Below are 27,020 nucleotides of genomic sequence, written 5' to 3'. Positions count from 1 at the left end.
GTTCGAAATACTCTGTAAAATTTGTATTTAGAACAGCTGCCCCATGGTCTCACAACATAAACGAAATGTGGATTTACAATGCAAAGTAGGCTGTTTTCAATACATCCAACAAGCAGAATTTTGCTAGATTGTGTAAGTCATAAATGACTGAGGCAACCTTTGAGCAAACGCTGTCTATGCTTCAAGTCAGCCGCTCAAGGTGCATCCCCAGAAACTTGCTGGATTTGGCTTCTTCTAAGATAATTCCATCTGGGAGTCATGGCCTCTGTGCTATAAACTACAAGAGCTGTGTTTGCAGACATCTCACCCTGTATTTGGCTAGTATGAATATTTATTACTTACAAATATTGCTTGCCATACACATGAAATTTTGCTTGTAATGTCACAGAATTCTCTTGTTTATCCGCGTTATTCTCATCTTCCAAGATAAGGTCATATACTTTGTAGTCAAAGTAATCCATTGATAATTCATTATTTAAGGCTACATATACAAGCACTTCACAGCCAATAAAATTAACTTAAATGCAAGTTTTCTAAAACTTTTGCTGTAAAAACCTTTGTTGTTGATGTAAAAGAAACTTTTGAATTAATAATCAGAGATAAAAATACAATCCACATTTTCTTTATTATATAAAATTAATAATAATAGCTCTTAATCTGTTTTTTAGATATGTAAAATCTTTGGCAAGGTCAGGATTACAGCTGATTGCCATCACATAATATTATATAATGTTAAAATATATTAAAGTTTAAAGATGCATCTTTTACATATAAAAATAAAACTATAGTTTACCAAATTTGTATGTAAATTAATATGTAACATTGTTGCTAATTAATTCATAGAAATTCATAGAAAGGAAGCTCCAATTAAAAATTTTTGTAAATATTTAATTGGTTCTAGTACATTATATACATTCTCAATGAGACTACAATAAGGCAATTTAAAGTATTCGTTCACTAATGAAAATTAATTACATTATTATATTCAGTTTTGTGATTATGCATTTTTTAAACCAAGATTTTTATAGTTTACCAAATCATAAATATACTAATTTATTAAAATTTGAATTTTTGACTAATAAAAAAGAGTTCTACAATGTTGACGAACTTTAGAATGAGCTGTAACTTTGATTACAGTTTTCCTGTAAAATCAATTTGTATCTTAAAAGATGCTCTAAAATGTGTAAAATAGGCTGTTTATATAATAAGTTTGAGGTACAACATTATTTTGCCTGCTAACAAGTATAACATTCAAGGATTTTAAAAGTAAATTGATAAAAACACAGTTTAAAAAAGATCTTTTCGAAAGAACGATTTTCAGGATTATAATAGACAAATAAATGCGGAGAAAGTGTTAAATAGTACATTTTTACAGATCAAGTTATTTTTATCCTTTCCTTGATTCAAAATCCACCCATACACCATTGAGAGATTTTGTCGTGAATCGAGGTGCAAACCGGACTGGTAACTCTGTCTTGCTGTTGAGGCTCACGGAGTAGTTCAACATCAGTTTAGCAATCGCCACCTTTATTTGCAGCACAGCCAGCTTGAATGCTGAAACACACATATCTTTAGTGATCTTCTGGACAAGTAGCAGTGATTGTTACAATGGTATCAGAACCTTCCAGATGGTAAGCGTGAAAATAAGAAATTAACTCAGTCACTATTAGATTTTGTTATGAACCAGATTAAAGGCTCAGTCTTGGTTTTGGATTATTTTAAAATTTACTTTAAAATTGTTGCCTTCAACTAAGGCACTATAGATAAACCGCTCACAAAGAAACCTGCGCAGAAGCAAATATCTGAGCAACCACACGCAAGAGGGGCCCCCCTCCAGTGGTGGGGAGTGGGACAAGCATCTCCACGTCTCTGTTTTATCAGCTGTGTGGATCGTGTCTCGCTCACAGCCCATTTTGTTTACACTGCAGTTACTTACCTAATGTATAAGTACATTGTATTTTTGTGTGTAAGCCTATACAAGCGTAAAATATAAATTGATCAGACTAATGTAGCCTTAGACATATCCAGGGACCTTGCATTTTGGTGTGAGGTTAGCCACTAGGAGGCAGTGGCCAGGTCAGGGGATAGAACCAAGCGGGCAAGTGCAGAGCAGTGGTGGGGATACAGGGAGAGGGCGGCATCACAGCGGCGGAGGGGTATTTACCCCACCTTTGTGGACTAAAATCGCCCAGTGTCTTTTTGTAAGCGATTTATCTATACCATCTTGAATTTTTATGGAGAACCTTTCAGATAGTAAGTTTGAATATATAAATCTATCTATATTATATTTTGATCAGATTTATTCAACACTGGTTTTTCCAGCCAATCAGGAATTTTTTGACACTATGGCTATAGATATCATTAATATAATGCAAAATAATATAATTTCTTACAAAGAAAATTTTGCAAATGTGTAGAAACACCTATAATTAATTTTTTAATTGGACTTGAATTTCTATACAAAATATACTATTGGTTAAAATTTATCTTTTACTTTATTACAAACAAAAATGTTCTTTTTCTTCAATGCATATGGAAGAGAAGATATACTTTTAGACCAGTGCACTTAACTTGTACGTTTATTACGTTTTATTTTAATGTACGTTTATTCCTCCATTTTCCATTGTTATTATGAGACTTCTTAGATATTTTTTTCCCAGTTTAAAATGTTGTCTGCGAAAGATGTCTTACAGCGCAAAATTAAATTGTTACTAAAGTAGTTGGTCTCACTCAGTATAGATCTGCAGTGAAGGTGTTAACTATGTTACTCAACAGTTTTAAGTGACAATCTGAATGTTATCTTTTATAAATATTTAAATATTCAGATAGTACAAGTAAATCACGTAACTGAGGTATTGTTCACTTCGACAGTTATGAACATGTAACTTTATTTACCATTCAAAATTTAAAAGAAATTGGTTTATGTTCCTATAATGCCTCATTATAAAAATTTTAGAGCAATGGTGAGTGAGACAATCTAAGGCCTTTGTTTGAGTTGACCATTTCATGCAACTTGAGAACTTAGAGTCCCAAGGCATGAGAGGCATGCTTCTTTGGTAACTTTATTCATTTTTAAGCTACAGATCCCAAGTTCATATAATTTCAAAACATGTTTTGAATTCTATATGAAAACAAAATTATGGAGTCCCTCAAGAAAGCATTCTAAGTTTATGATTTTCTTCCTTTTTTTATTGCAATGACATAAAAGCATCTCTTTTACATGGAAGAATTATGCAGTATGCTGATGATAAGATTTTAAATTTAAATAAAATTTAGCAATTAGTGTTTAAAAAGTCTATTGTTGCAATAAGAAATTGTGTCCAACATTTACACAGCCTCAATAAAAAAACAAACTTTTCAAAATCCAACTTTTAGAATTTGTGTGGTAAACATTGATGTTGGTCCTGTCATCATTTTGGTATGCTATTATGCTATTCACAATACCATTTTACATGTATTTTCGTGATTATTTTATTTTTAAATCTTTCAATATGTATGCTATTTTAGATTTTTATGATATGTGTATATTTTACACAGTGTGACTATTATTAATTTTGTAAGTAATCTGTGTTTTTGTGCAACACAATTTAATTTTTATCATATAGATACAATATAGTTGAAAGTGGTACGATAATATGATGAATTATTGGTTTTTATTGTAGAAAATCTAGATAAATAGAAGTTGAACTCTCAATATTGGTAGTTGACAGAAGATATTTAACTAATAGAATTTGAACTCTCAATATTGGTAGTTGACATAAGATGTTTAACTAATAGTACTGTACGTATCATGTAGGATAAGTAGCCTAAAATGAACAGCAGAAATTGTTATTTAAAAAAAGAATTTTTTTCTTTTATGTATGGTAACAACTTTGTGCTTTTAAAACAAGGTTGTAGCTAAATAAAGTTTGGGGGGGAGGGAGGATTTGGTTAGGTGTGAAACCTTGGTTTTATGAAATCTCAGCATTATTATCGTGTATTTCGGGTGGTGTTTGAACCCCAAACCACCTCCTGGCTACGGCCTTGTCTCAAACTAAAATATTAGTGCATACTACATGTAGGTAAAATAGTATAGTAATACCTATACAGATCCTGGGTCCTGCTCCAAATGGCAGATATTTAGGGCAGGATTTAAAGTGGTTGTCTTTGAACCTATTTGGATTGAAGATTTCAGGGTCGGGGTAGTTGTTAGGGTCCATATGGATGGAATAGATGGGGATAAGGACCATGGTTCCTTTCTCCAATACCAGATCCGAATTCGGTATCCTGTAGGAAGCCTGGCAGACTCTCATTGTGAAGGGAAAAGTAGTCCTTAATCTTGTGCTTTCTGTAAATAATAATAAAGAGAAGAAAATTAGTACAGATGAACTTTTGAAAACCTTGATAAGAAAACAAAACGATTGAGTTACTTATAATTAAATTAAACTGATAATTTATAAATTTTTTAAAGAAGATTTATATGTATATGTATGAGCTTATACTTTATATATTTTAAACAGGATAATTTCCAACTGACTGAAATAAAAAAATTGGTATGGTCATAGTACATAAATATCCATAGAAATTGAAACCACACATATAAGCTACAGTAATTAAAATATTTATAAAAATCAAACTATTAGAAAAGTATAAAGACTAAAATTATTTTAATACTAAATGAAAAAATATACTAACCAATAAGACAACAACTGAAGCATTATTCATAATACCAAAAATATCTATACTACTACATAAAAATCTAATGGTGTTTCTCTAAGTATTACTCAATAAAGTAAAAACTACTGGACTGATTATATTGAAATTTTACATGAACATTCTTATTGCCTCTTATGGATTTAATGAGTTCACTTTGGGCTTCTTCGTTATTAACCTTATATGTTTTGCTGTATACACTATTATGTTATTAGCGCTTTTGATTACATTCTAGAGCTATAAATAGTGAACGTCACACCGACCAACGCTATAGGCGTACAAGTGTGTGTAGCATATGATGCTGCTCTGTCTTTAATTTACCAACCGGGAGCAAATTTTAATGGCGATTCCCCTTATTTGAAATTTTAATTATCCGAAATAGACCATCACTTTGTGGTAAAGGTTAAGTTTTGTAAAACTTATTTCTAAGAGGTAAAATATATTTGTGTGTCTGCTCAATATCAGTTGTTTGTATATTACAGGTGTTGTACGTTTGTTACGTTGCCACAAAAGAAGAATGGGAGCAGTTCTGTAACGAGACAAACTGTTCCTTCTCGCAACTTCCTGTTATTAAAAAATATTCTCGTAACTTAAACAAAGTTCTTTGTCTTTCAGTTTCATTTTCTTTCTCTCTTAGGACAAGAAGCTTATAATTGTACTTAGTCCTATAAGATCCTTAGCGCTGCTTCCAGAGTGACAGGATATTCAGGATGGGTAAGGTTACGGATTACGGGCCACCTCCTGTCAAGATCCATGAGGAAGAATTAGGGCACTAATCTCAGTCATGTCTCCCCGGAAGAAGGGGAGGCCAGCTCTGAACCAGCTTCTCCCGTCAAAGCAGACAGTGGTGGCACACCCTTGTTGAGGCTAGCAAGAACCTCTGATACTTGGGAAAGAACCCCACCAACTCATACAGACATCTCCCGCAGTAGACTAGACCTATCGAATTATCCTTGCACCCCAGAACCTCGATATTTGCGGTTAGTGATGTGCCGCTACTGGACATCCATAAGGTTGCCCAGATTTAAGTGACACATCGGTTTTTGCTGTGCCCAGTGGTAGATTCAACTGGAAAGTATAAACCAGCCAGAAGTGATCCCTGCTGGGTGATTCATTTTTAGTTATTTGATTGTGTATTCACAATATAGGTATTTATTAATCTTTGAGTTTATAAAATATAGTTTACCTTGGATAACACAATCAAGATATTCCAGCTGGTGGAGTGCTTCATAGTTGAGTTCCCCGAATGTGTTGATAACATCGTCTATTTCTTGTTGAACCTTCAGTTGCTCCTCAGGATTAGATGCCAAGTCATACAAGAGGAAGCCGATCGAAATAGCGATTGAGTCTAGACCCAGGCTCATGAAGTTGAACATCTGGGACGTGATGTCACAATTTGAGAGAACTAGGAAACAAAAAATACTTTTTTTAATTTGTGGGATGTTTTAAATGAAGGTACATAAACAGTTTATACATGAAAATAAATTATTTTACATAAGGATATCCAACAAAAATATGGCCATTTGCTTATTGGTGAGCATGCTCCTGATCTTGTAGTCTGTGACGTTTGCTATGCGGTCATATTTTTGTTTAGAGCTAGCAAAGAATTTCTTCAATTGCAAAATTTGTTAACTGACACTTTTTTAGAGAAGTCAAGCAGTTTAGGCGTTACTCATATGAATATGGTCCAATGTTTATAAAAGACACTACTATTAAATATTGGAGTGCTAGGAATTATCTTGTTATGGATGATCTGAAAGAAAAGGGATTTCCTAGAAATACCAAGAATTAGACAACATGGAGAAAAGACACTGTTATCCAAGCTCAACCAAACCTTCTGCCTTGATTCTCAGTGCAGGTGTAATGTAACTACAAAAGAGCTATTAGAAAGTAAAATTTGGAAATAATAAAAAAAACTCTAAGCTATACTACAATAAATGAATATGGATTTAAATATCGATTACACTGATGAATATTTACGCTCCATTTTGATATTCTTCAGAAAACATTGATTTTGTTAAACAAATGGCTTCAAATTGGGTTATAAGGAAGAACTTTTTGTTATCATAATTTTGTATTACTTTTAATATAATAAGATATATGACCACCAAATTATGTGGATTTCAGATAAATCTGGCTATTCCAATTTCATCATTTTAACCACAGTTTCCAGTAAAGTTTTGAATTTTTATCGGTCATGGCTCATGGAACCTAAAACTACCATAATCCGAAAAAGTATGTTTTCAAATGTATGGGTTTATGCAGTATAATGCAGGTATGTGGACACAATAATTCCCATAATTTTTAACCGATTCAAACTAAACTTGGTACAAAGTAGTACTAACTTATGCTTAGATAAGTTCGTTATCCTGTCTCAACCAATAAAAAGGTCAAGATGATGGTCATTTTCATTTGTGCAAAAGGGTTATTTCAAAACATAAAACAACTGTAACACTTTTAGAAACCAAGCAATTTCAGGCAAATTGTATAATAAATATATTTGGATATCCTTTGATATCAAGTTAGCAGTGGTCAAAGTTTGGAATAGGCTTGGTTATATCTAAGTTATTAGTGTTGTAGAGCAAAACTAAAGTGTTTTAGAATTTTCAGGTCTTTTGATTGTTCTTTTTTTTAAATATATCGTAAGGTTTCAAAAAGGTGTAAAAACATTGAATTACTTACTACAAGTGAATGTTTACAAACATAATTAATATTAATTCAGAAATATAAACACCTATAACACTTTTATATTTTTTTATTCAAACTATGTACATTTCAAATTCAGAGAATTCATCATCAGATACTAGGTTAAGGTAAATAAAGTTGCAAAATAGTGATTCAACTTAGTTATTAGAACATTGTGGTTGACACGGACAAAAGCCTTAAACAGTTTGCAAAAAACACCAACAGCTCTCTATGACCCCTTCACAGCAGATGAAATCTATATCATTAAATGTTATCATTGAGGTGTCTAAAATTACATCAATAGCTCAATTTAATTTTATAATGTTATGAATCTTAATCTGAGTAATGGAACCACTTTTAAAACATTGTAATGTTAATTTTGTATGGACTAGAAAACAATGTGACATATGATTGGCTGTGTTGTTAAAATATTGTTGGATAGTTATTTTTTTTTTAATAATACAAGATGCATTTAAATTTTTGTAAGTAAAATGAGTAAACCAGAAGTACTTACATGGCTTTTCCTTTATGGAATCTCTTTTCTGGAATTGTTCTTTCTTCGAGACATTGCTTGAGAGGTTTTCGAGTATATCTTTGGATTGTTGTTGGGTTACACCAACATCTACTTCCTCATCATTTAGATCGAGTAATATTTGTAAAAAGTCATTTCTCTTGGCAGTTGTACTTTGCCTGACTTGAATTATTGCTAAAGTAAAGTTTTTGAAGTAATCAACAACTTTAGCGATCTGAGGTACAAAGTACAGAATTCTTGCAAATCTGGGAACGTATACATGCCACAAGTTTATCATGTTCACCACCCTCATTCCGAACAAATACTGTTTCGCGTGTTTTACGAACGACTCAATAGTTGCTCCATCTGGTTCAATTCCGAATACACAAGTCCCCAAGACTTTCTGTGAATAGATAAACCCTATACAATCAACTTGAGTTATTCCTTTTGTCTCTGCGTATGGTTTTAACTGTTGCACAAGAGAGTCCCCACAGTCTAGTATCTGTTGAGTCATGCATTTCAGTTTGTTGTTGGAGAACGCTCCGTTCAGCTTTTGGCGTAGTGATCTCCATTTGTGACCTTTAATGTTACCCAAGTGAAATGCAAATATATCGCTTTTTGGTGGGGAGTTTTTCACTTTGTCACAGAAGGAAGCGAAATCCTTCATTAAAACATTCTCTATAAGAGACGAGTCCTTCAGTACCAAAACCGGTGTGTTGAAATGAAATATTCCAAAGAACCGTTCATTTTCAAACATCTTATATTGGAGGTTCAGGAAGTCTGCAAGAGATATCTTTCCTTTGAGGATATCTCCAAGATTTCCAAAAGGAAAAGATGGTTTACTGTGAGGAACGCCTCTGATCTTCCAGTAGCTGTAGGAAGAAGTCATGTTCCGATAAAGGAGGAAAAACAGTGAAAGAGAAAGTAGGAGAGAATAAAGTATACAGATGTACCAATCCATCTTAACTGTTGTCCACCTGCAAAAGACACAAATATAATTTTGTCATGATTAAACTTCACAACTAAACATGCATATAATTTTATCTGTTTTTTAGTGTAATACATTTATATTATAAAACTTATGAGTGAATAAAAAATGTGTATACCCAACAAAATTAATACAATTTTTAAAATATAATGTATTGAATTTACATTAAAGTATGTCTAAAATGTAAAAAATAAACTACATAAAGAGTTTCAAACAAGTAAACTAAAGTCAGAAGAATATTTACAAATTTAAAACCTTCCGCCCTTAGCAAAGTTGTACTGTAACACTGAAGGAATATGCGAAATGCAGTGTTTGTGTATTAAACAGCGTATTTTATCAATTTTTGTAATCTCTCAGTATCACATATGTCAGGCATGTTTAGTTTTAAACAGCAATAATCAATTACGTTATGATCATTATTTCACAACCTCATCAGCTTCGTTGCATGGTATTATACTTGTTTTCCACGAATACATATTACTTATACATATATGTATGTATGTAGTGCAAATATTATTTAATTCAAGTAAAAAATTGTGAATCATCTAATAACATTGAGGAGCGAATTTTTAGACTTAATGTTAAAAAATATAACATGTAAAATATTTAGAACAAACCTATTAATTATTTCCGTTTTAAAAAAACTTAAGGAGGATAATATCTTGCTTTCAAGTAATTTTCACCATAGTTGTGTATAAACAATGACCATTAAAAAAAATAAATGTGAATGATACAACATAAAAACCCTGTATAAGAATCTTATTTTGAATTAACTAACACCACAATTTATGAAATTTTTACTTTGAAAGGAAAATTTTAAAAGATTTGTGTTCATTTATGTACTTAAGGTTATATTATAAAACGTATTTCGTTTTTGGCTACTTTTCAGTACATTATATATAGAAAATGTATGAAACATGGAATATTATAGTCTATTTTAAATAGAGTTAATACATGTTGTAGGTTAATAAGATAACTACATTAAAATAAAAATGAACATGAGTAAGTAACTATTTTGAATACTTTGGATGTTTTAAAAACTTATAACAATTGAATAAATAGTGTACGACAAAAAATATCTTGTTTATCATATTTTATTGATTTTTAAATTTAAATACTTGAGGCCAAAACTGGCTCATTATTTTAGGATATTATTATCAGCTATAGGACTATAAGCTTAACTTATTTCACACATTCACGATGATCATGATTTTATTGGTTTTTTTATATGGGTATGATAAGGCATGGGTCTCTAGAGCTGGGTTTTAAGTAGTAGTGAGTGGGTCTCCAGAGCTCCACATTGGCGTGAACGTGTTAGATACAATAAACACATTTTAACGTGTTTAACCAATAACGTTGTTTTGTTGGTTATATAAATATTAATTAAATATTAGATATAAAAAAACACATTTCAGTAGTTTAGATTTTTTGAGTTGTTTTAGTAATAATACCCGTTTACAGACATATACATATATATATGACAAACATATATATATATATATATATGTATATATATATATATATGTATATATATATATATATATATATATATGTGTATGTTGTTATATATATATATATTCAAGGTAATTTTAACCTGTGTTAGACTGAAAGTATACTTGTAGTCAAACAATGTACCATTGTTCAGTTTTGTTTTTGTTTGTTTTGATATTTTAACTAAAACAGGTGACATAGTCAATCACAAAACTCATGTTTTGTAATTTTTGAAATGATGAGTCCATCTGCGACCTGTAGGGGTTGACAGATATAATACAGTCACTGTCACTTCCAGACTTACCATGCTTCAGGCGAGAGAGACGAGTAATTTCCATGAACTCTTACCGGTCATCTCGTAATTATTTTGGCTAATTTGTAATAGTCTTAAAATATGTTGAAGACAGAGCTTGTATTAGCTACTATTAACTTAATTACATTTAAAACACACAAACCAATACTTAAAACTTTTATTTTGTGAGGCCTTTTGATAGGAAGGCTATCTTCGTCAGACACATCACAAAAGTAAATACAAAAAGTACATTTTTTTTCGCTTGTGTTAGCTGCTTTTTTAGAAATTAAAATAAGAATATTAATAATGATCTCAGGCGGCTGTCAAACATAAAATGTTTAGCATTATTACATTTAAAAAATCCCCAGTGGGGGTGCTTTCGTACATCCAGCTTGACTAGAAGATACGGAAATATTTTAGTGGTAACCCCCCCCCCCAAATAGTCATGCTAGATACACCTATGTGTACATTAAAACCCTTTTAATAACAACACAAATGTCGAGAGAAATAAAATTTAAGTGTTCTTATCAACCAGGGTAGATTATCTTTTAATCACCACAATATAAGAGATGTATTATGTTGTCGCAATAATTTCACCACTTCTTGTAACATCTTTTGAAACCACATTTGCTTTCTTTTATATAAAGAATATTTAAATATGTATAATTTAGCATTAGACATTTCATTAATGACAAAAAGTTTTCGTTACAAATTTGTTTGAAGTTAGTGTTTAATTTTATTTTTACTGTATTGATCGATAGATATGGTTTCTAAACATGGGTTACATCTAAATATCTGATGCTTCTCATATCATGTGACTTTCTATAATCACAGACGAATAATTTATCAACATCCATTTTAAAAAGCATGTGAATCAATATTTTGTCAACAATGTCATATCATTCTTTAAACATCAATCAATCTGAATTAAAATGATAAAATCAACGGTTCATGGGTAGTTTTCCTATTATAGCCTTCTACAGTAGATAATGTTTGGTTTAAATGTGTCTATTAATAAATTACTATTTAAATTTACAAAACATTTATTTGACAGTTAGGAGACAGAAATAAAAATACAATAGTCTTTTTAAGATGTTGTCATTGTTTTAGAATTCTAAAAAGTATTTTCAACTGTTTGGACCATTACAAAATTATTGTAAACCAAAAAATCAAATTTGTAGAAAAATTTAAATAGTTATTACATTTAGAGCTGCATGCAACTCAAATCATCAATTTGTTTTTTTTTTTTAAGTAATAGTCCACTTTTAAGGTTTTGGGTAAGATTATTGAATTGTTTATAAAAGAAACTGTAGAAACTTCTTATGACCAATCTGAAATTATTTGTATTGTTTGGTTCCTTGGTCATTTTTTTTATTGAAGTAATGTAAACTTTTGGATTAGCTGTATAATGTAGTAATAATAAATCAAATTTAAAATGTACATGGCATTCCTTTACCTTTAAGCATCTCGAACACCCATAAAAATATTTTTCATTCCAAATACTGTAGATTTGTAGTTATTAAAAAAAATTTGTTTGAATATTTTTGACAGTTTATTATACTTGTATATGCTTAGGAGAAAACAAATACAATTCTTGGCAATTTTAATTTCTTCTTTTCAAGTAAATTGTGTTTCACAGTTAGTTATTTCGTTCTAGGATTTGTGGATATTTTTGTTTGCATATTTGTTTTATTTTAGGGGACATTTTTTATTTAAGTACTGAATGATTAAAAACTTACTCCTGTGGCTTTTGTATAATATTCTGATATTTAAACATCTCATGTCACACAATACTTTTGTGACAGTTGTGCAAATTATGTTATATAGTGTACCTGATTTTTTGCCTACGATGTAGTAGGTGTTGCACGTATATGATTACTTGTTCGAGTGAATACAATTTCTCTGTACCTTGTACTTCGATGTGCTATTACAACAAAATTCACTTATTATTAGTACGTGTGATGTCAGATGATTCCTGTTTCAGATAATGATGCCAAACTCATGGTGGCATTGGATGAAGGATATACAGTATAAAGCATCCATCAGACAAGACTCTATATGCTTGTAAAAACAGGTGGAAATGACAAATCTAACTCCTTCTATTGTATGAACCATCAATGCTTTATTACTAGCTCAAGGAAAATAATACCAAGATTCTACACAATATATTTTTTCTTGATCCTAAGCATCCAATCCCATAAAAAAAGAAACACAACAGAATCATTGATTAACTGCAGTGAAAATGGTCTTCCATTTTGGCAATCAATAAAGAAATCTTAAAATATTATCAGTATAAAGATGACCATGACAGTTAAGGATGTATACTATGGATTACAGGGGACCCTTGTTTTAGTGATAACAGTATACTCAGTATACACACTACCAAAATGTATTCTAAATTTCCTTAACAAGGAATAGGATTTGATCAAGTGATTAAGACCAGAACAATAATTTTGAAGTTTCTTTAGGTATGTTTGATAAGGGAAATTTAACAAGCTGCCTATGTCAAAGGCCATTTGAAAGTCAAAGTAAGTTGTGGTATTATTCAGCCTGCTCATTGCTGAATCTCAGGATCTGCTACTGGGAAAACTGACAAATTCGTGGCATTTGACTTACCTCATGAATCTGTATTGGTGTGGAGGAATAAAGAGACAGAATTTCTTATAAACAAATCTGGAAATATCCTCTGTGATACTTAAAGTATGATTATTAAGCATATATAAGGTTATTTTTAACTGTATATTTCTGATCTATGTTGAAAGCTATGTGTCAATTTCTAATTGTTGGCTGTAAATAGCACAGTACTATATCCTCATACATGATCATTTTACAGCATTATCTTACGTGTTCCAGAAAAAGTCATTCATGAATAAGAACAGATTTATGATACAATTTTTCATATATGAACAAAACTGGTCCGAACATTGAGCCTTGTGGAAACCCTCTTCTTGCTGGTAAAGGCTTTGACTGTACTGATCTAGTGAATCTGCCTGTCGTTTCCTTTAGTTCAACTATTTGTAATCATCCTCTGAGGTAGCTTGCAAACCATGGGTACTGTTTGTTGAATACATGAAAGCTTAAACTTTTGGAAATATGTTAGCCAGTTTCACGAGTTCTCCCAGAATCATTCCCAGCTTTCAGTGTTGATAAGAGAATTGTCACAGATACCACAGAGATACTTCAATGTTGGGGAGTGTTTCACCAATCTTTTTATAACGAGTAATTCTGCAAGGAACCTGAGATTATGAAAACATCTGAAATATATATTGGCATTTAAGTCATATTAGTTGACACTGTCCAGTCCAACAAGAACCTAAGGACTTGCTTATCATGTAGGAGTGACAGTACAGTATTCCTGTTTATTATCAAAGATATATCTGATCATTCTTGTTCTCTTACCAATTTTTAGGTGGATTATATTGAAAGGTAAATTTCTCTTTATCTAAAAGAGATAATATTTTTGAACATTATTCCTGAAATGTATCTAACTTTATATTTATATATATATATATATATATATATATATATATATATATATATATAAATATTTAACCGTTACCTACAAGATTTAAAGAAGTAGGGACTGGTCAAAGAAATATCAGATTTTAAATGGCATGGCCTTAAAATAGATAACAATAAAAAAAATGTAAACCTCAATTGACTTGTAAAATTATTATTAATGAGCAAAACTCGGACAAAGATTACCCAAACATCACAAGTAACTCCAAATATTCATTACTATTCCAGTCTGGTGGAGAGCAAACTGAAATTAATTACAAGTTATATAAGAATCACCATAAAACAGATTTGAAAATTAAGTTCCTTACCAATTGAGCATAAAACTCTCATTTGACGAAATCAGTATATTTTTGCTAATTTAAATACCATATCAATCAAACATCAAAGGCCATAACATTTCATTTAACATAATAAATATATTTCTATCAAAAAATGTTTAAAACTTGTATTAAGTTTAAAAAGAATATTCGTTCTTGTTTTATCATGTGGTAATTTATTATAACATTTTTATCCAGAGCTTAGTGTGCCTTTATAATAAATTGTGTCTTTGTTTATAAAAACAGCTAGTGGATTTTTTTCACTTGAAAAATGTCAAATATTAGTTCTGTTAGCTGTGTTATTATGAACAATTTAAAAATAATAAGTAGTAAGTAATATTAATGACATAAGATATAATTTATTATGGTAACATTAACATTTTGTAACTTTGACAATGTACGTAAATATAAAAAGTTAAATATGTACAATTATTTGGTTTGCACTCTTCTTTACAATAAAAAAGGTTAAAAACTTCAGTTTTATCGTATGTACAAAATGCCATGAATATAATAATTAATTACTTGGATGATTAAAAAGCTGATTTAGAAGCAGCATAAAAGTAAGTTATCTATTGACGGAATTTATTTGTGGGAAAGTGCTGCAATTTTAGGACTTGGCCCCCTCCCCTCGAAAATATGTAGCTGCGGCTCTGTTTTACACTGTCCACTCGATAAATCCATAAATATACCAGTAAGTATCTTGCCTTATCTACTGACTCAATAATAGATAATAAAGCCACAAAGTCAATAGGAAAGAAACCCATCTGTATTTCTGACTAATCAAATAGACTGTTCTTATCTTGTGCCTTATCTTAGATTAATAGAGCGTGTACAAAAAGTAAACCACCCTTTAGAAGAACCATCTATTAAGATAGAGTAAAATCTTGAATCTAACACTATGAATAATGAGTAAATAACAAAACTATAGATTCTTGCTTAATCATGGGTAAGCACCGTGGTCAGTAAAAGTTTGAGGTTATGTTTAAACATGTTCGCTTAGTGTGTTTTGGAAACGAGCATGCTTCTTGTTCACTGTTCAGTATTTACTTGAGACTGTACTTATTATTATTTTTTTTAAATTAATAAACGAATAAACCGGAGTGTCGAAGGGTCATACAGAATGCTTTATCTCACATATGAACAAAGAGACAGGTGGTTGGACTTCAATTTAACCTTTACACCCCAAAATTAATAATGACCTTCCTGAGACCGAGAGAAACCTCTGTGCCAAGTTCCAAGCCTGTAGGATCTCTATCGAAGTTATCGCACAGATGGATGGACTAGTACAGGATTTGAATAAGACCTTGTCCGGTATATAAACAATCGCACATTTATTTGGTGAACAAGTATTCAGTTGTTTAATTCGATTTACTTGTAAGAACGATAAGAACGTAGTGTGCAATTGAGGATGTAACTTATTGCTATTGCTACACCTACCGAATTGATTTACGTACTTATTTGTAAGACGGGGAAATGAAGATGAATAAAAACAGTCAAATGATATGGTTTGTACGACAACAATTTAACAAAACTAAATAAGTGAAACTAGATGGTTGGTTATTTTTATGATACCATCTGTATTGAATAGTATTTTAGCAGGAAAAGAGTTCCCTCTGACTTACTGAACAATTCCAATATATATATATATATATATATATATAATTCCCCTGTTGATATTGGAATTTCTCACTAAGAGTCAGAGGGATCTCTAAATTATTTCCTTTTTTGCGAACACATTTTTGGGATTAGCCTATGCTTTTTGGTACAAATAGTATATGTATTACTAACCTCTAACAAATCAGGTCACAACAATTAGTGATATTTCAGTGGCGTGTATAAAACATTATTTCTGGGGGTCCTGCACGACGGATGGTTCATGTTTTATGATACACCCTCCAAAATAGGAACTGGGGAATTTTTCTCTGAGAAATTGTGGACCTTTCTGACCTCATAAATGTGTTCTAGCTTAAAACAAACTATTGGGTGCAATTTTAAAGTTGCTTTGAAAATTTCGAGGGGGAGCTTGCCCCCCTCTTAAATACGCCCAGGGGATGTTATATTTTCTCATAAATAGTTGATTTGACGTTGTTGATTGTTACTTATTTTCTTACGTGAAATTCGCCTACAAGTTTAACAAATTTACTATCTATTGCCAACTTGCACTGTCATTTGATTATAAATATTTATCAACAACACAAGGAACTAAATGTAATCAATAAAAATATTGAACAAGGATCGTGGTGTTAAAAATGAAAAATTAATAATGGAGCGATTAAAACTGATAATGAACAATATATCTGATTAAAAATGAGAAACTAATTACTGTATATATTTATTTTATGTTTCCTCTTTACACAATTGTGGCCAATTTATGGGAATTATTTGTGTTTATTTATTTTAAGCATTTTTTATTCATTTATTCCAAAGCCTGAATTTACCTATAATAACGAGTTTTAATTCATTTGAGCAACTATTTAGAGTATCGCGTATCTGATAATCTCTCATCTACTGCACAGTACATTCCGACTTCCGCCGCGTCGATTGAATATGTGATGAAACGTGATAACAAAATTAAGTCACTCGCTTCCGGCTTCCTGCCTTGACATACATACGGAGCATCTAAAGTTCACTTGACAGTTGACAGTGCTGCTACAGTAGGCAGGCAGTGTAGTAGTCTACAACTGTTGTGTTGTTGTTGTGCAGTGGTTGTGTTGTGATAGTTGGCGGCACGGCCTGTAGGAGCGCTAGCTGTCGCAGCAGTCGCCGCACATTCCTGAATACTCCGATCACGTGACATCCGGCGAGCAGCTGCTACGGTTGAACTTGTAGTGGAGGGGGACTAACAAACCAGTCTTTGTTGTCTTTTCGTTTCTTTGCTTCTTTAGTCAGTCTAGTTGTTGGTCTTTGACGGGAGAGGTTTGCGTAACGTCTGTTCTGTCATTTGAGTTTGTTTAGTTTATGTGCGTTCTGAAAGTGCCTTACACAAGTTTGAATTGTAATGACGTTAAAAGTGACTTACGTTCCTTAGATTAAGATTGGTTGCTAATAGCAGATAAGGTATATGCAGTGTAGAAGTTATAAGTTCTGTTAGGTAATTTTGAATCCTTCCCGGAGGAAACTTTTACCTCGCAGCAGTCTAGTACTCGTGCGTGACCAAAAGGACGTGTGGATTAGTATTGTTTTAGCACACCTTCTTTAACTGTTGATATATCGTTTATTTTGTGCGTGTGAGTTCTACTGTTTGTTGTGAAAGTGTATTTAGTATTCATGCCAAAAGGCTGGTCTTCCGTGAGAAGTTGGATTTGAAGGCTTAACCCTGTTTTGTGTGCAGAAACCACGGAGTTCCTCCGAACCTGTCGATGGGGTATGTCTTGACAATTTTAACAAGCTAGTTTTATTTTAAAATAACTAAGTTAGGTGTCTTAGTGTTTACTGTATGTCATTATATATATTTAATTTTGCAGGCATACTTCTTAAGTACTTACTGTAGTTAAACATCAAATACATATTGAATAATCCCAGAACATATTGGGAATCACCATGAACTACAACAAACTGTTCTTAGAGATACAAAGTTCCTATGATTCACTATTTTTTAAATGCTTCTCTTACTGAAGATTTAAATTTAAAAATATTGTAATCTGAATAGTAGTATGAAATCAATTGTTTGGTCCTTTTCAATTTACCCTGAGAGGATCAGAATATCCACTTCTCAAAATTCGTGATAGGGAGAGAAAGTGTAATTGTTTTAAATGAACTTATTATTTTTAATTCCTCAAATTTAGTGTGATAAGATGGCAAGACACCTATAGCCTACACTATTCAATTATTGTAAAACCACAGAATACTATATGGCAGTTTCAGACCACTTTGTTGAAGTTTCCATGTTTAACCAAAACTGGTTCTAACTCAAAACAGTGTTTACCATGTTTTATTTGACAAAGATAACATACATTATCCCTCCAGTTTAAATAGTGATGAGGGATAGAGATCCTCTAAATGGTATTTAGTATTGTGTTGTGGTGTTACTATTATTAATAATTAATAGTCAACACCTATTTCTTTTTTACTGTGCTTAAATAAATGTGATAATGCAGTACTTGGTATAATAATTCTTCAAGCTAATGAAGTATGACATTTTGAGGTGTTCAGAGTGTTCAGGACACTCCCATAGGAGTTTAACTCACAATAATGAGTATCAAGAGGAGTTTCCTTACTCAATTTTTTAAATGAAAAGTTTGTTTCTAGATGATTTAAACAGTTAAAAAATTTAGTAGATATTTTTAGTCTTTTCACCTAGTATTTTTTAATCATTACATAATCCAACTTCGTTTGCTTTGAATTCATGTGCACTTAACACAATATAACAGGTTTCCAGAAGATAACTCTTATTTTTCCAGATTGTTAGTTAATAAGTGCAATAACTGTTTTCATTAAAGGATGACTTACAAATTGGCCAGATAGCCTTGTGTGAAACTCACCCAGAGAATTTACCTCCACTCTATTTGATTTTGTAACTTGTGCTTCTGGAAGCGGCAACATACTGGGAGTTGCATATACTTTTAGCATAGAGTAACATCCTTTTAGTGTATTGGTTTTGTTTGGTGGTTTGCAGATTTGGTTTTAATCTCTAAAGAAAATTACCAACATGTACGGAATGGCATCTGAAAGATTTTAGCAAACTAGAAGCAGCTTAGTGTAAGAGACATACTTCCTCAAAAGGATTAACTTTTTATATCAACAAATTATATAATATGTACTACAGTAACTCTATTTTTTCCTTTCTTCACATTCACTGTTTTCCAGGAAACAACTTCCTGCAGTTTTTCATCACAAAGTCTTATAAGTTACATGTGATATTATTTTGTGGGCTACGGATGAAATTAAATGTCTTGCACACAAAGTAATACTTACAGTAACGATGATTTATAAACTATATTACATATTATATAAAATTACAAATGACCGCTTTAAAAGTTTTGTAAGTTTGTTTACCATCTCAACTGTAAAGTTTGTAAAATTGTTGTAGTTAGTTATTTCCAGCGACCAAAGAAGAACATAGACTGGCAATCGGGGCGCGCGGCTGAAGCCGGTAATCACCAGAGTGGTGGGGATGGCAGTGGATGAGTCACCCACTACCGAGCGTCCGTGTGGCAGGAAGGGCTCGCTTTCGTTGTTTGCTTTTGCTTGCCACCGATTATAGAATTTATATTATTAGAAGTTGGATGTTTTTTTAAGAATGATCAACTAAAATATACTTCGCTGGAATTTGTGTACATTTTATTTCATTGTAAGTAAGGAATATAATACTGTAAAAACTATACTGTAACCTGTATTGAATGTTAGAAATCATTCATTGGATACATACTGTAACACCAAATAAACAGTAACATTGTAAACTGTAACATCACATAAAAAATAAACTTACTATTTAAGTTAGACATTTAAATTATTCCGTATTGTAAAAAGTTGAATTTGTAGGCTTTAAATCGTACATATAATATTTCATTTTATTATGTACTTGTGGTTTTTGAAACCCGCTACAACGATTAGTTGATTTAATCAAATTTAGATATATTCCCATAATAAGTTATTAATGTTTATAGATTTGAGTATAAAAAAAGGTTGAGCATTTAAACATTTAACCTATTTGCAGCGTATGGAGGCGAGGCGGCGGGTACGTGTTTGCGCCGCATGAAATTTGTATCTGCTTTATACCTCGTTTCTCGACAAACTGTTCACTCCAAAAATTTATAAAAAATACTACGGTAAAATTTGGTTTATTATCTCAAACTTTCTCGCAGACGAAACTCGCCTGACCAATAAATAAAAAAAGTAGCAGCCGACTCATTATTTCATGTTCATCGCCAAAGCTCAATTTAGTTTTTAATTAATAATATTTATTTTATAATACTTGTAATAAACTTTTTAAAATGTTTATCTACTACATCATCATTGCCATAGTATTGACTACAAAATTGTGAAATTTCAAGTTTTTATCCCAACTCTAACTGTATAATCCAACCAACGGTGTTAATGAAACGCGGCGAATTAAAAATGTATACTCGCCGCGAGCTGGTGCCCGGCCGGTTTGTCACCAGAGTGGGTGTGGGTTGGCTTCAACTGCCGTAATGTATTAGGTATAGGGATTTCCAGTCTATGTTCTTCTTTGGTCGCTGGTTATTTCCCTATACACGTTATATGTTTAGTATAATATGGTAGTAAAATTTTAAAATACGTATATGTTAAAAAAACCTCATTAAACACATTTCAAATAAAAACTTTCCAATTAAATTTAGTAAAAAGTTCCAATTCAACTAATAATTTTTAATTATTGAGGTATTCTGAGAACAATAATTGTAATACGCCATATTTGTTTAAAAACTGTTAGTTAATGAGTTTTGACAAGACTTTTTCATAAAATGTGCTGTACAAATTAAGAAAATAAATTCATATTTAGGTGTATTATTGAAGGTATGATAATAATTAGTGTTATATTCTCAATATATTTATAGGCAATGTTTTGAATTAAAATTGTATTTTGTAACTCTAAGCTAATAGCCTTTTGTATGTTCAACAAAAAAGATCGAATTTTTCTGTTGCTCGGTGGCCGTATTGGCCGAAGTTGTGCTTAAGTTTCATGTTAATTCATTTCACAGTTACCTAATATGGTTAACTTACGCAATTACGTTTTTTATTAGCACACTCAACTTTTCTGTCTATCTAACCTTTTGTTGAAGCATTGTGAAACGATGTTATATTATGTTTTGTATAATATAATATCCGCCCTCCCTGACATCCGTTTAAACGTGACTTCAAACGTAATTGTAGATATTCACGAACGTTGCGCCGGAACTCGGCAATCAACCTCGGTTCAGTGTTGTTAACTTCCGGGAGAATTAGGAAAATTAGCCGACCAAGGCAAAACAACTTTAAAATAGTCCGCTTGAAAATTTTTACATGACAACTTCCCCGATCTTGAACTTACTTTCATTTTCTTGACTCCCTCTATGCTGGGGTGTATCACACAAGATAAGCTACAGATTAGATTCGGTTCGACGAGATAAATTTGCAGAGTCTGTATCTTTTAAAGGTCTAAGATATAATTAAATATAAAAAACACAATTCAGACAGCTAAATAACCGATATCCCGAATATTTCCGAATAGAGACGGAATTCGAGTGATAACATCGAGTTGTGGCGGTTATAAGGTCGATGGGCAACCAATATTCGAACAAGATAAAACTAATCGATCACCGGTGACTTGGATAGCCCGTTAGAGAAAAAGTTCTGCCGCTTACGACTAGTTGCTTCTTCCTACTTAGAAGGAGGCGATTTTTAATATAGAAACCACATTAAACGAGCGTTTATATTTTCTTATCACTTTTGTCCTTGTCCTTGATTATGAATCCTTCTGAGGGAATCCTCAGAAGGATTCATAATCAAGGCTTTGGTGGATTACGTTCAAGGTTATTTTAAAGAATAACCCCCAGGCCCCTAAATGGAATGGGGTTATTTCCAAAACCGGGAATAAGCGGAATTCGGTGACAGGTTAAGTCCGGACATTAGATTAGGGATCACGGAGTTAAAAGTAGACCCATTTTGTTGAATGTTTCTGATTTAACCAAACGTTTGACTTTGAAGGAGTTTTTTTTACTTAACCGCTGGAGTTACGACAAAAAGTGACTAGACCTTTCTTTCGGAAATTTAATTTTGTGCTCCGATCTACCCTCAGATTTTAGCTACGACCTCTGGTCTAGCCGGTACAGAGCTTGGGAGAAAAGAGTGCACCGGTCAGCCCTTGTGGTTTTTTAGAGTAATTTCAATGTAGAATTTACTACTGTGTGGTTCTAGAGGTTACATGGGTTATGGTAGAATCATGCCAAATTTCAAGTCTGTACCATATACCGGGTAAAACTCCCTAGGGTGGGGGGGGGGGGGTTAATGTTTATGTGGGTAAAACACTCGTTTTTTACTGGAGGGTGCTGTCTGTGCAATTAAAATAAATAGAGAGCAATATTTATCAGAAGAACAAGTATATGTGCTAGTAACAAATTTAAAATCACTCTTATTCTGCAATTAATTGTTAATTATCATCTTAATCTTTGCGAGATATTTTTATGTGTTGATTACATTCATTTGGAATAAGTGAATTGTTAAATATCTATACTGTAACTTGTTTTCATAACAATATCGTTTTAAAACGTGTTTCGAGAACAAATTTTCCTGTTCACACCACAACGAAACAGGAAACATTGCTGACACGATTTAAAAATGTTTCGGTCCCGCCGTTGTGGGTCATTTTAGGTCAACAAATGGTAAACCGAAATTGAACTTTAGTAGAGCCAGTAATCCAGCGAGGGAAACCTGAAATGTTAACAGTTGCGAACGCACAAAAAGCCAACAAAACGAGTGGTGTGTCAACTGGAAGTCGAGAGAATCTAGTCAGTAATCCCAAAGAGAAGCTCACACTAAAACGCCTGCTTTGTGTAGAGTCTATATCTATCTACATGATCACGTCGTCTCACTATGACTACTATTTCTTATTACAAATTATCTTTTCTTTTGGAATATCTATCCATCTGAAACAATGCAGTCGATTTCATTTTTGAAAAATAGCCATTCTACAGATGTCTTCAAGGAATCGGCAACAAAGACGTATACATATTATGTATATATAATGGCTCAAATACTGTTTAGTTCTTCTATATCTCAAGATGTTTTTCAACTGACATCAATTATCAAAACTTCTCTCTTGCTTCAAACGGTCTACATCCACCTGACACAAGTTCATATAGACCGATATCCATATTACCAATGTTCTAAAAAGTATTTGAAAAATTGGTCAGAGAGGACTCTATACTCTATTGTAGAAAACTATCTTTTTTTACTTCTCAATTTGGATTCATATTTAACTGTGATAGTTGTCTGTTACAGTTTTTGTCATTAAAAAAGTTCTTTCTTCACTAACATTGGTGTACATATCTTCACAAAACTTTTGTGCGATCTCATAAAAGCTTTTGGTATGGTTGTCCAACATGTCCTTCTTGATAGACTAGATAATTATAATATTCGTAATATCCTGTCAAGTCCTTCCTGTCAAGCTGGGTTTTGTCTATTAAACTGAAATAAAGAAAATACGTATCTTTCAGGTTTCGCTGTAGAAACCAGAATACTCAGGGCTTTTGTACTAGGACTATTGACATTGCATCCCTATGTTAATGATCCTTTGGGTGATTTCATCTTTTTATCATATTCATCTTTTCTTATAATCTTGTTTACTTTTTAAACAGATTGACCATGACTCTCCTATCATTTTACCTTCATCTCGATTTTCAAATTGGGTATCTTCTCGCAGACTCTTTCTCAGCCCATCTAAAACGCACATAATTTATTTTTATGTTCAGAGGACGATAAGTTCACTGTAATTATTTTATCTAAATCACCGCCGGCTTGAAATTTTTAGTCCAGGAGGTTGTGGATCAGCCTATGTGAAGCCCACAAATCAAGTGACCCTTCCTGTAACCTGATCTCTATAATACTCATGTGTAGTCTATTGTTTCTTTCCTCATACACGTATGTTGGCTACTTAATTAAAAAGTTGTGGAAAGAAAATGAGTATTTGAATAGTTTGTTGACTAATGTTTATTGTACATTTTCTAAATTAAAATTACAAATTTACCAAACCCATTTAGTTATTAATGTATACTCGTACATAATTTATGCATTATAACCAGTTCAATCTAGAACTTCCGATACTTGTTTTAAAGATTAAGTTTTAAATCCATAAATGCTCTCACAAACACAGGCGACCTTTAAGATTAATCGTAATAAGAACATAATTTATCTAAAATTCTAGCTTAATCCAACTATCCTAGCGTCTATACTAATCTGTACTATACTACCTAGGAATATTAGCTGATGTGGTATTACTATGAAACATTTGCTGCTATCACAATCATTACAGCTAAAATATCCTCATTTATTGCAAGTAATTGAGTATCAATTAAAGCGATTGTATTGCTGCAGTACTTTAACAATGAATAATGTGTGTTGAACATCGTCGAGCATATGTGATTATGAAAACGCTAAACATACAACTGACATGGAATTGGTAAAATCATTCTTTGGGATTAAATTCACACAACAATGTTTAATTTAAAAGCGTGGCTTACTCCTCCCCTCCTACCCCATTATTGTAATATCGTTCGCTAAAGTGGTGTGGTGTTCGGTTTTATGAGGAGACGAGGGAGGGGGGGGGGCTGTGGGTGAGACCATGTTATATAGTCTAGTCCGGCAGGCGGCAGGACAGGGAAGTTCGGTATGGGGGCGGCAGGCGGTCGTAAAACGTGAGTCTGCTTACATTGCGGAGGGTGAGGTTACTGGTGTATGACTGGTGGGGGGTGGAGGGGAACCATCAGCTGGAATTGGTTGAGGGTTTAGGGCTGGAATCCTACCCTCACTGTTTCGTTTTAAAACCACCATTTGTAATATGGTCATTGTTATCCACGCAAGCTTTTATCCATGATGCTTGCTCCTCCAATCTTGATCCAAGTTACTGGAGCAAGCTAAACACATTAACTTACATACGGTAGGTTAGTGGAGACTCCTCGCATCTGTCAGTTGTTTCACAAGCAGGTCAAGCAGTATATACTGTATCAATGGCCATTGTGAGCCAGTCAAGCTTTTATCTTTGATGCTTGTTTCTCCAATCTTGATCCAAGTTACTGGAGCAGGCTAAACACATTAACTTACATACGATAGGTTAGTGGAGACTCCTCGCATCTGTCAGTTGTTTCACAAGCAGTTCAAGCAATATATACTGTATCAATGGCCATTGTGAGCCAGTCAAGCTTTTATCTTTGATGCTTGTTTCTCCAATCTTGATCCAAGTTACTGGAGCAGGCTAAACACATTAACTTACATACGATAGGTTAGTGGAGACTCCACGCATCTGTCAGTTGTTTCACAAGCAGTTCAAGCAGTATATACTGTATCAATGGCCATTGTGAGCCAGTCAAGCTTTTATCTTTGATGCTTGTTTCTCCAATCTTGAACCAAGTTACTGGAGCAGGCTAAACACATTAACTTACATACGATAGGTTAGTGGAGACTCCACGCATCTGTCAGTTGTTTCACAAGCAGATCAAGCTAGTATATACTGTATCAATGGCCATTGTGAGGCCAGTCAAGCTTTTATCTTTGATGCTTGTTTCTCCAATTTTGATTCAAGTTACTGGAGCATGCTACACACATAACTTACATACGGTAGGTTAGTGGAGACCCCTCGTATCTGTCAGTTGTTTCACAAGCAGATCAAGCAATATATACTGTATCAATGGCCATTATGAGCCAGTCAAGCTTTTATCTTTGATGCTTGTTTCTCCAATCTTGAACCAAGTTACTGGAGCAGGCTAAACACATTAATTTACATACGGTAGGTTAGTGGAGACTCCTCGCATCTGTCAGTTTGTTTTCACAAGCAGATCAAGCTAGTATATACTGTATCAATGGCCATTGTGAGCCATCAAGCTTTTATCTTTGATGCTTGTTTCTCTCCAATCTTTGAACCAAGTTACTGGAGCAGGCTACACACATTAACTTACATACGATAGGTTAGTGGAGACTCCTCGCATCTGTCAGTTGTTTCACAAGCAGATCAAGCAATATATACTGTATCAATGGCCATTATGAGGCCAGTCAAGCTTTTATTTTGATGCTTGTTTCTCCAATCTTGATCCAAGTTACTGGAGCAGGCTAAACACATTAACTTACATACGGTAGGTTAGCAGAGACTCCTCGTATCTGTCAGTTGTTTCACAAGCAGATCAAGCTAGTATATACTGTATCAATGGCCATTGTGAGTCCAGTCAAGCTTTTATCTTTGATGCTTGTTTCTTCTCCAATCTTGATCCAAGATACTGGAGCAGGCTAAACACATTAACTTACATACGGTAGGTTAGCAGAGACTCCTCGTATCTGTCAGTTGTTTTCACAAGCAGTTCAAGCTAGTATATACTGTTTCAATGGCCATTGTGAGCCAGTCAAGCTTTTATCTTTGATGCTTGTTTCTCCAATTTTGATTCAAGTTACTGGAGCAGGCTAAACACATTAACTTACATACGGTAGGTTAGTGGAGACCCCTCGCATCTGTCAGTTGTTTCACAAGCAGATCAAGCAGTATATACTGTATCAATGGCCATTGTGAGCCAGTCAAGCTTTTATCTTTGATGCTTGTTTCTCCAATCTTGATTCAAGTTACTGGAGCAGGCTAAAACACATAACTTACATACGATAGGTTAGTGGAGACTCCTCGCATCTGTCAGTTGTTTCACAAGCAGATCAAGCAGTATATACTGTATCAATAGCCATTGTGAGCCAGTCAAGCTTTTATCTTTTATGCTTGTTTCTCCAATTTTGATTCAAGTTTACTGGAGCAGGCTACAACACATTAACTTACATACGGTAGGTTTAGTGGAGACTCCCTCGCATCTGTCAGTTGTTTCACAAGCAGATCAAGCAATA

General features: G+C 32.9%; 2 protein-coding genes across 2 annotated transcripts in view; one reads left to right on the top strand and one right to left on the bottom strand.

The window, feature by feature from the left end:
- Positions 1-871: 871 nt before the first annotated feature.
- LOC124358609 (probable cytochrome P450 6a14) lies at positions 872-8,859 on the bottom strand. The gene is made up of 4 exons (XM_046810912.1): positions 7,892-8,859; positions 5,879-6,097; positions 4,082-4,327; positions 872-1,554 (listed from the first exon to the last, which is right to left on the bottom strand). Exons 1-4 carry the CDS (start codon positions 8,847-8,849, stop codon positions 1,388-1,390), a joined length of 1,590 nt encoding a protein of 529 aa, XP_046666868.1. The 5' UTR covers positions 8,850-8,859; the 3' UTR covers positions 872-1,387.
- An 8,405-nt stretch (positions 8,860-17,264) lies between these two features.
- Positions 17,265-27,020, top strand: part of LOC124356589 (signal-induced proliferation-associated 1-like protein 3) — a 165,986-nt gene continuing 156,230 nt past the window's right edge. The window contains 1 exon segment of the mRNA XM_046807680.1: positions 17,265-17,859. The gene's annotated coding sequence lies outside the window, so the exon portion shown is untranslated.

Source organism: Homalodisca vitripennis, chromosome 3, assembly GCF_021130785.1.
Source record: "Homalodisca vitripennis isolate AUS2020 chromosome 3, UT_GWSS_2.1, whole genome shotgun sequence".
In the NCBI taxonomy this organism is placed as follows: Eukaryota; Metazoa; Arthropoda; class Insecta; order Hemiptera; family Cicadellidae; genus Homalodisca; species Homalodisca vitripennis.
This window is presented reverse-complemented; position numbering and strand designations above follow the sequence as displayed.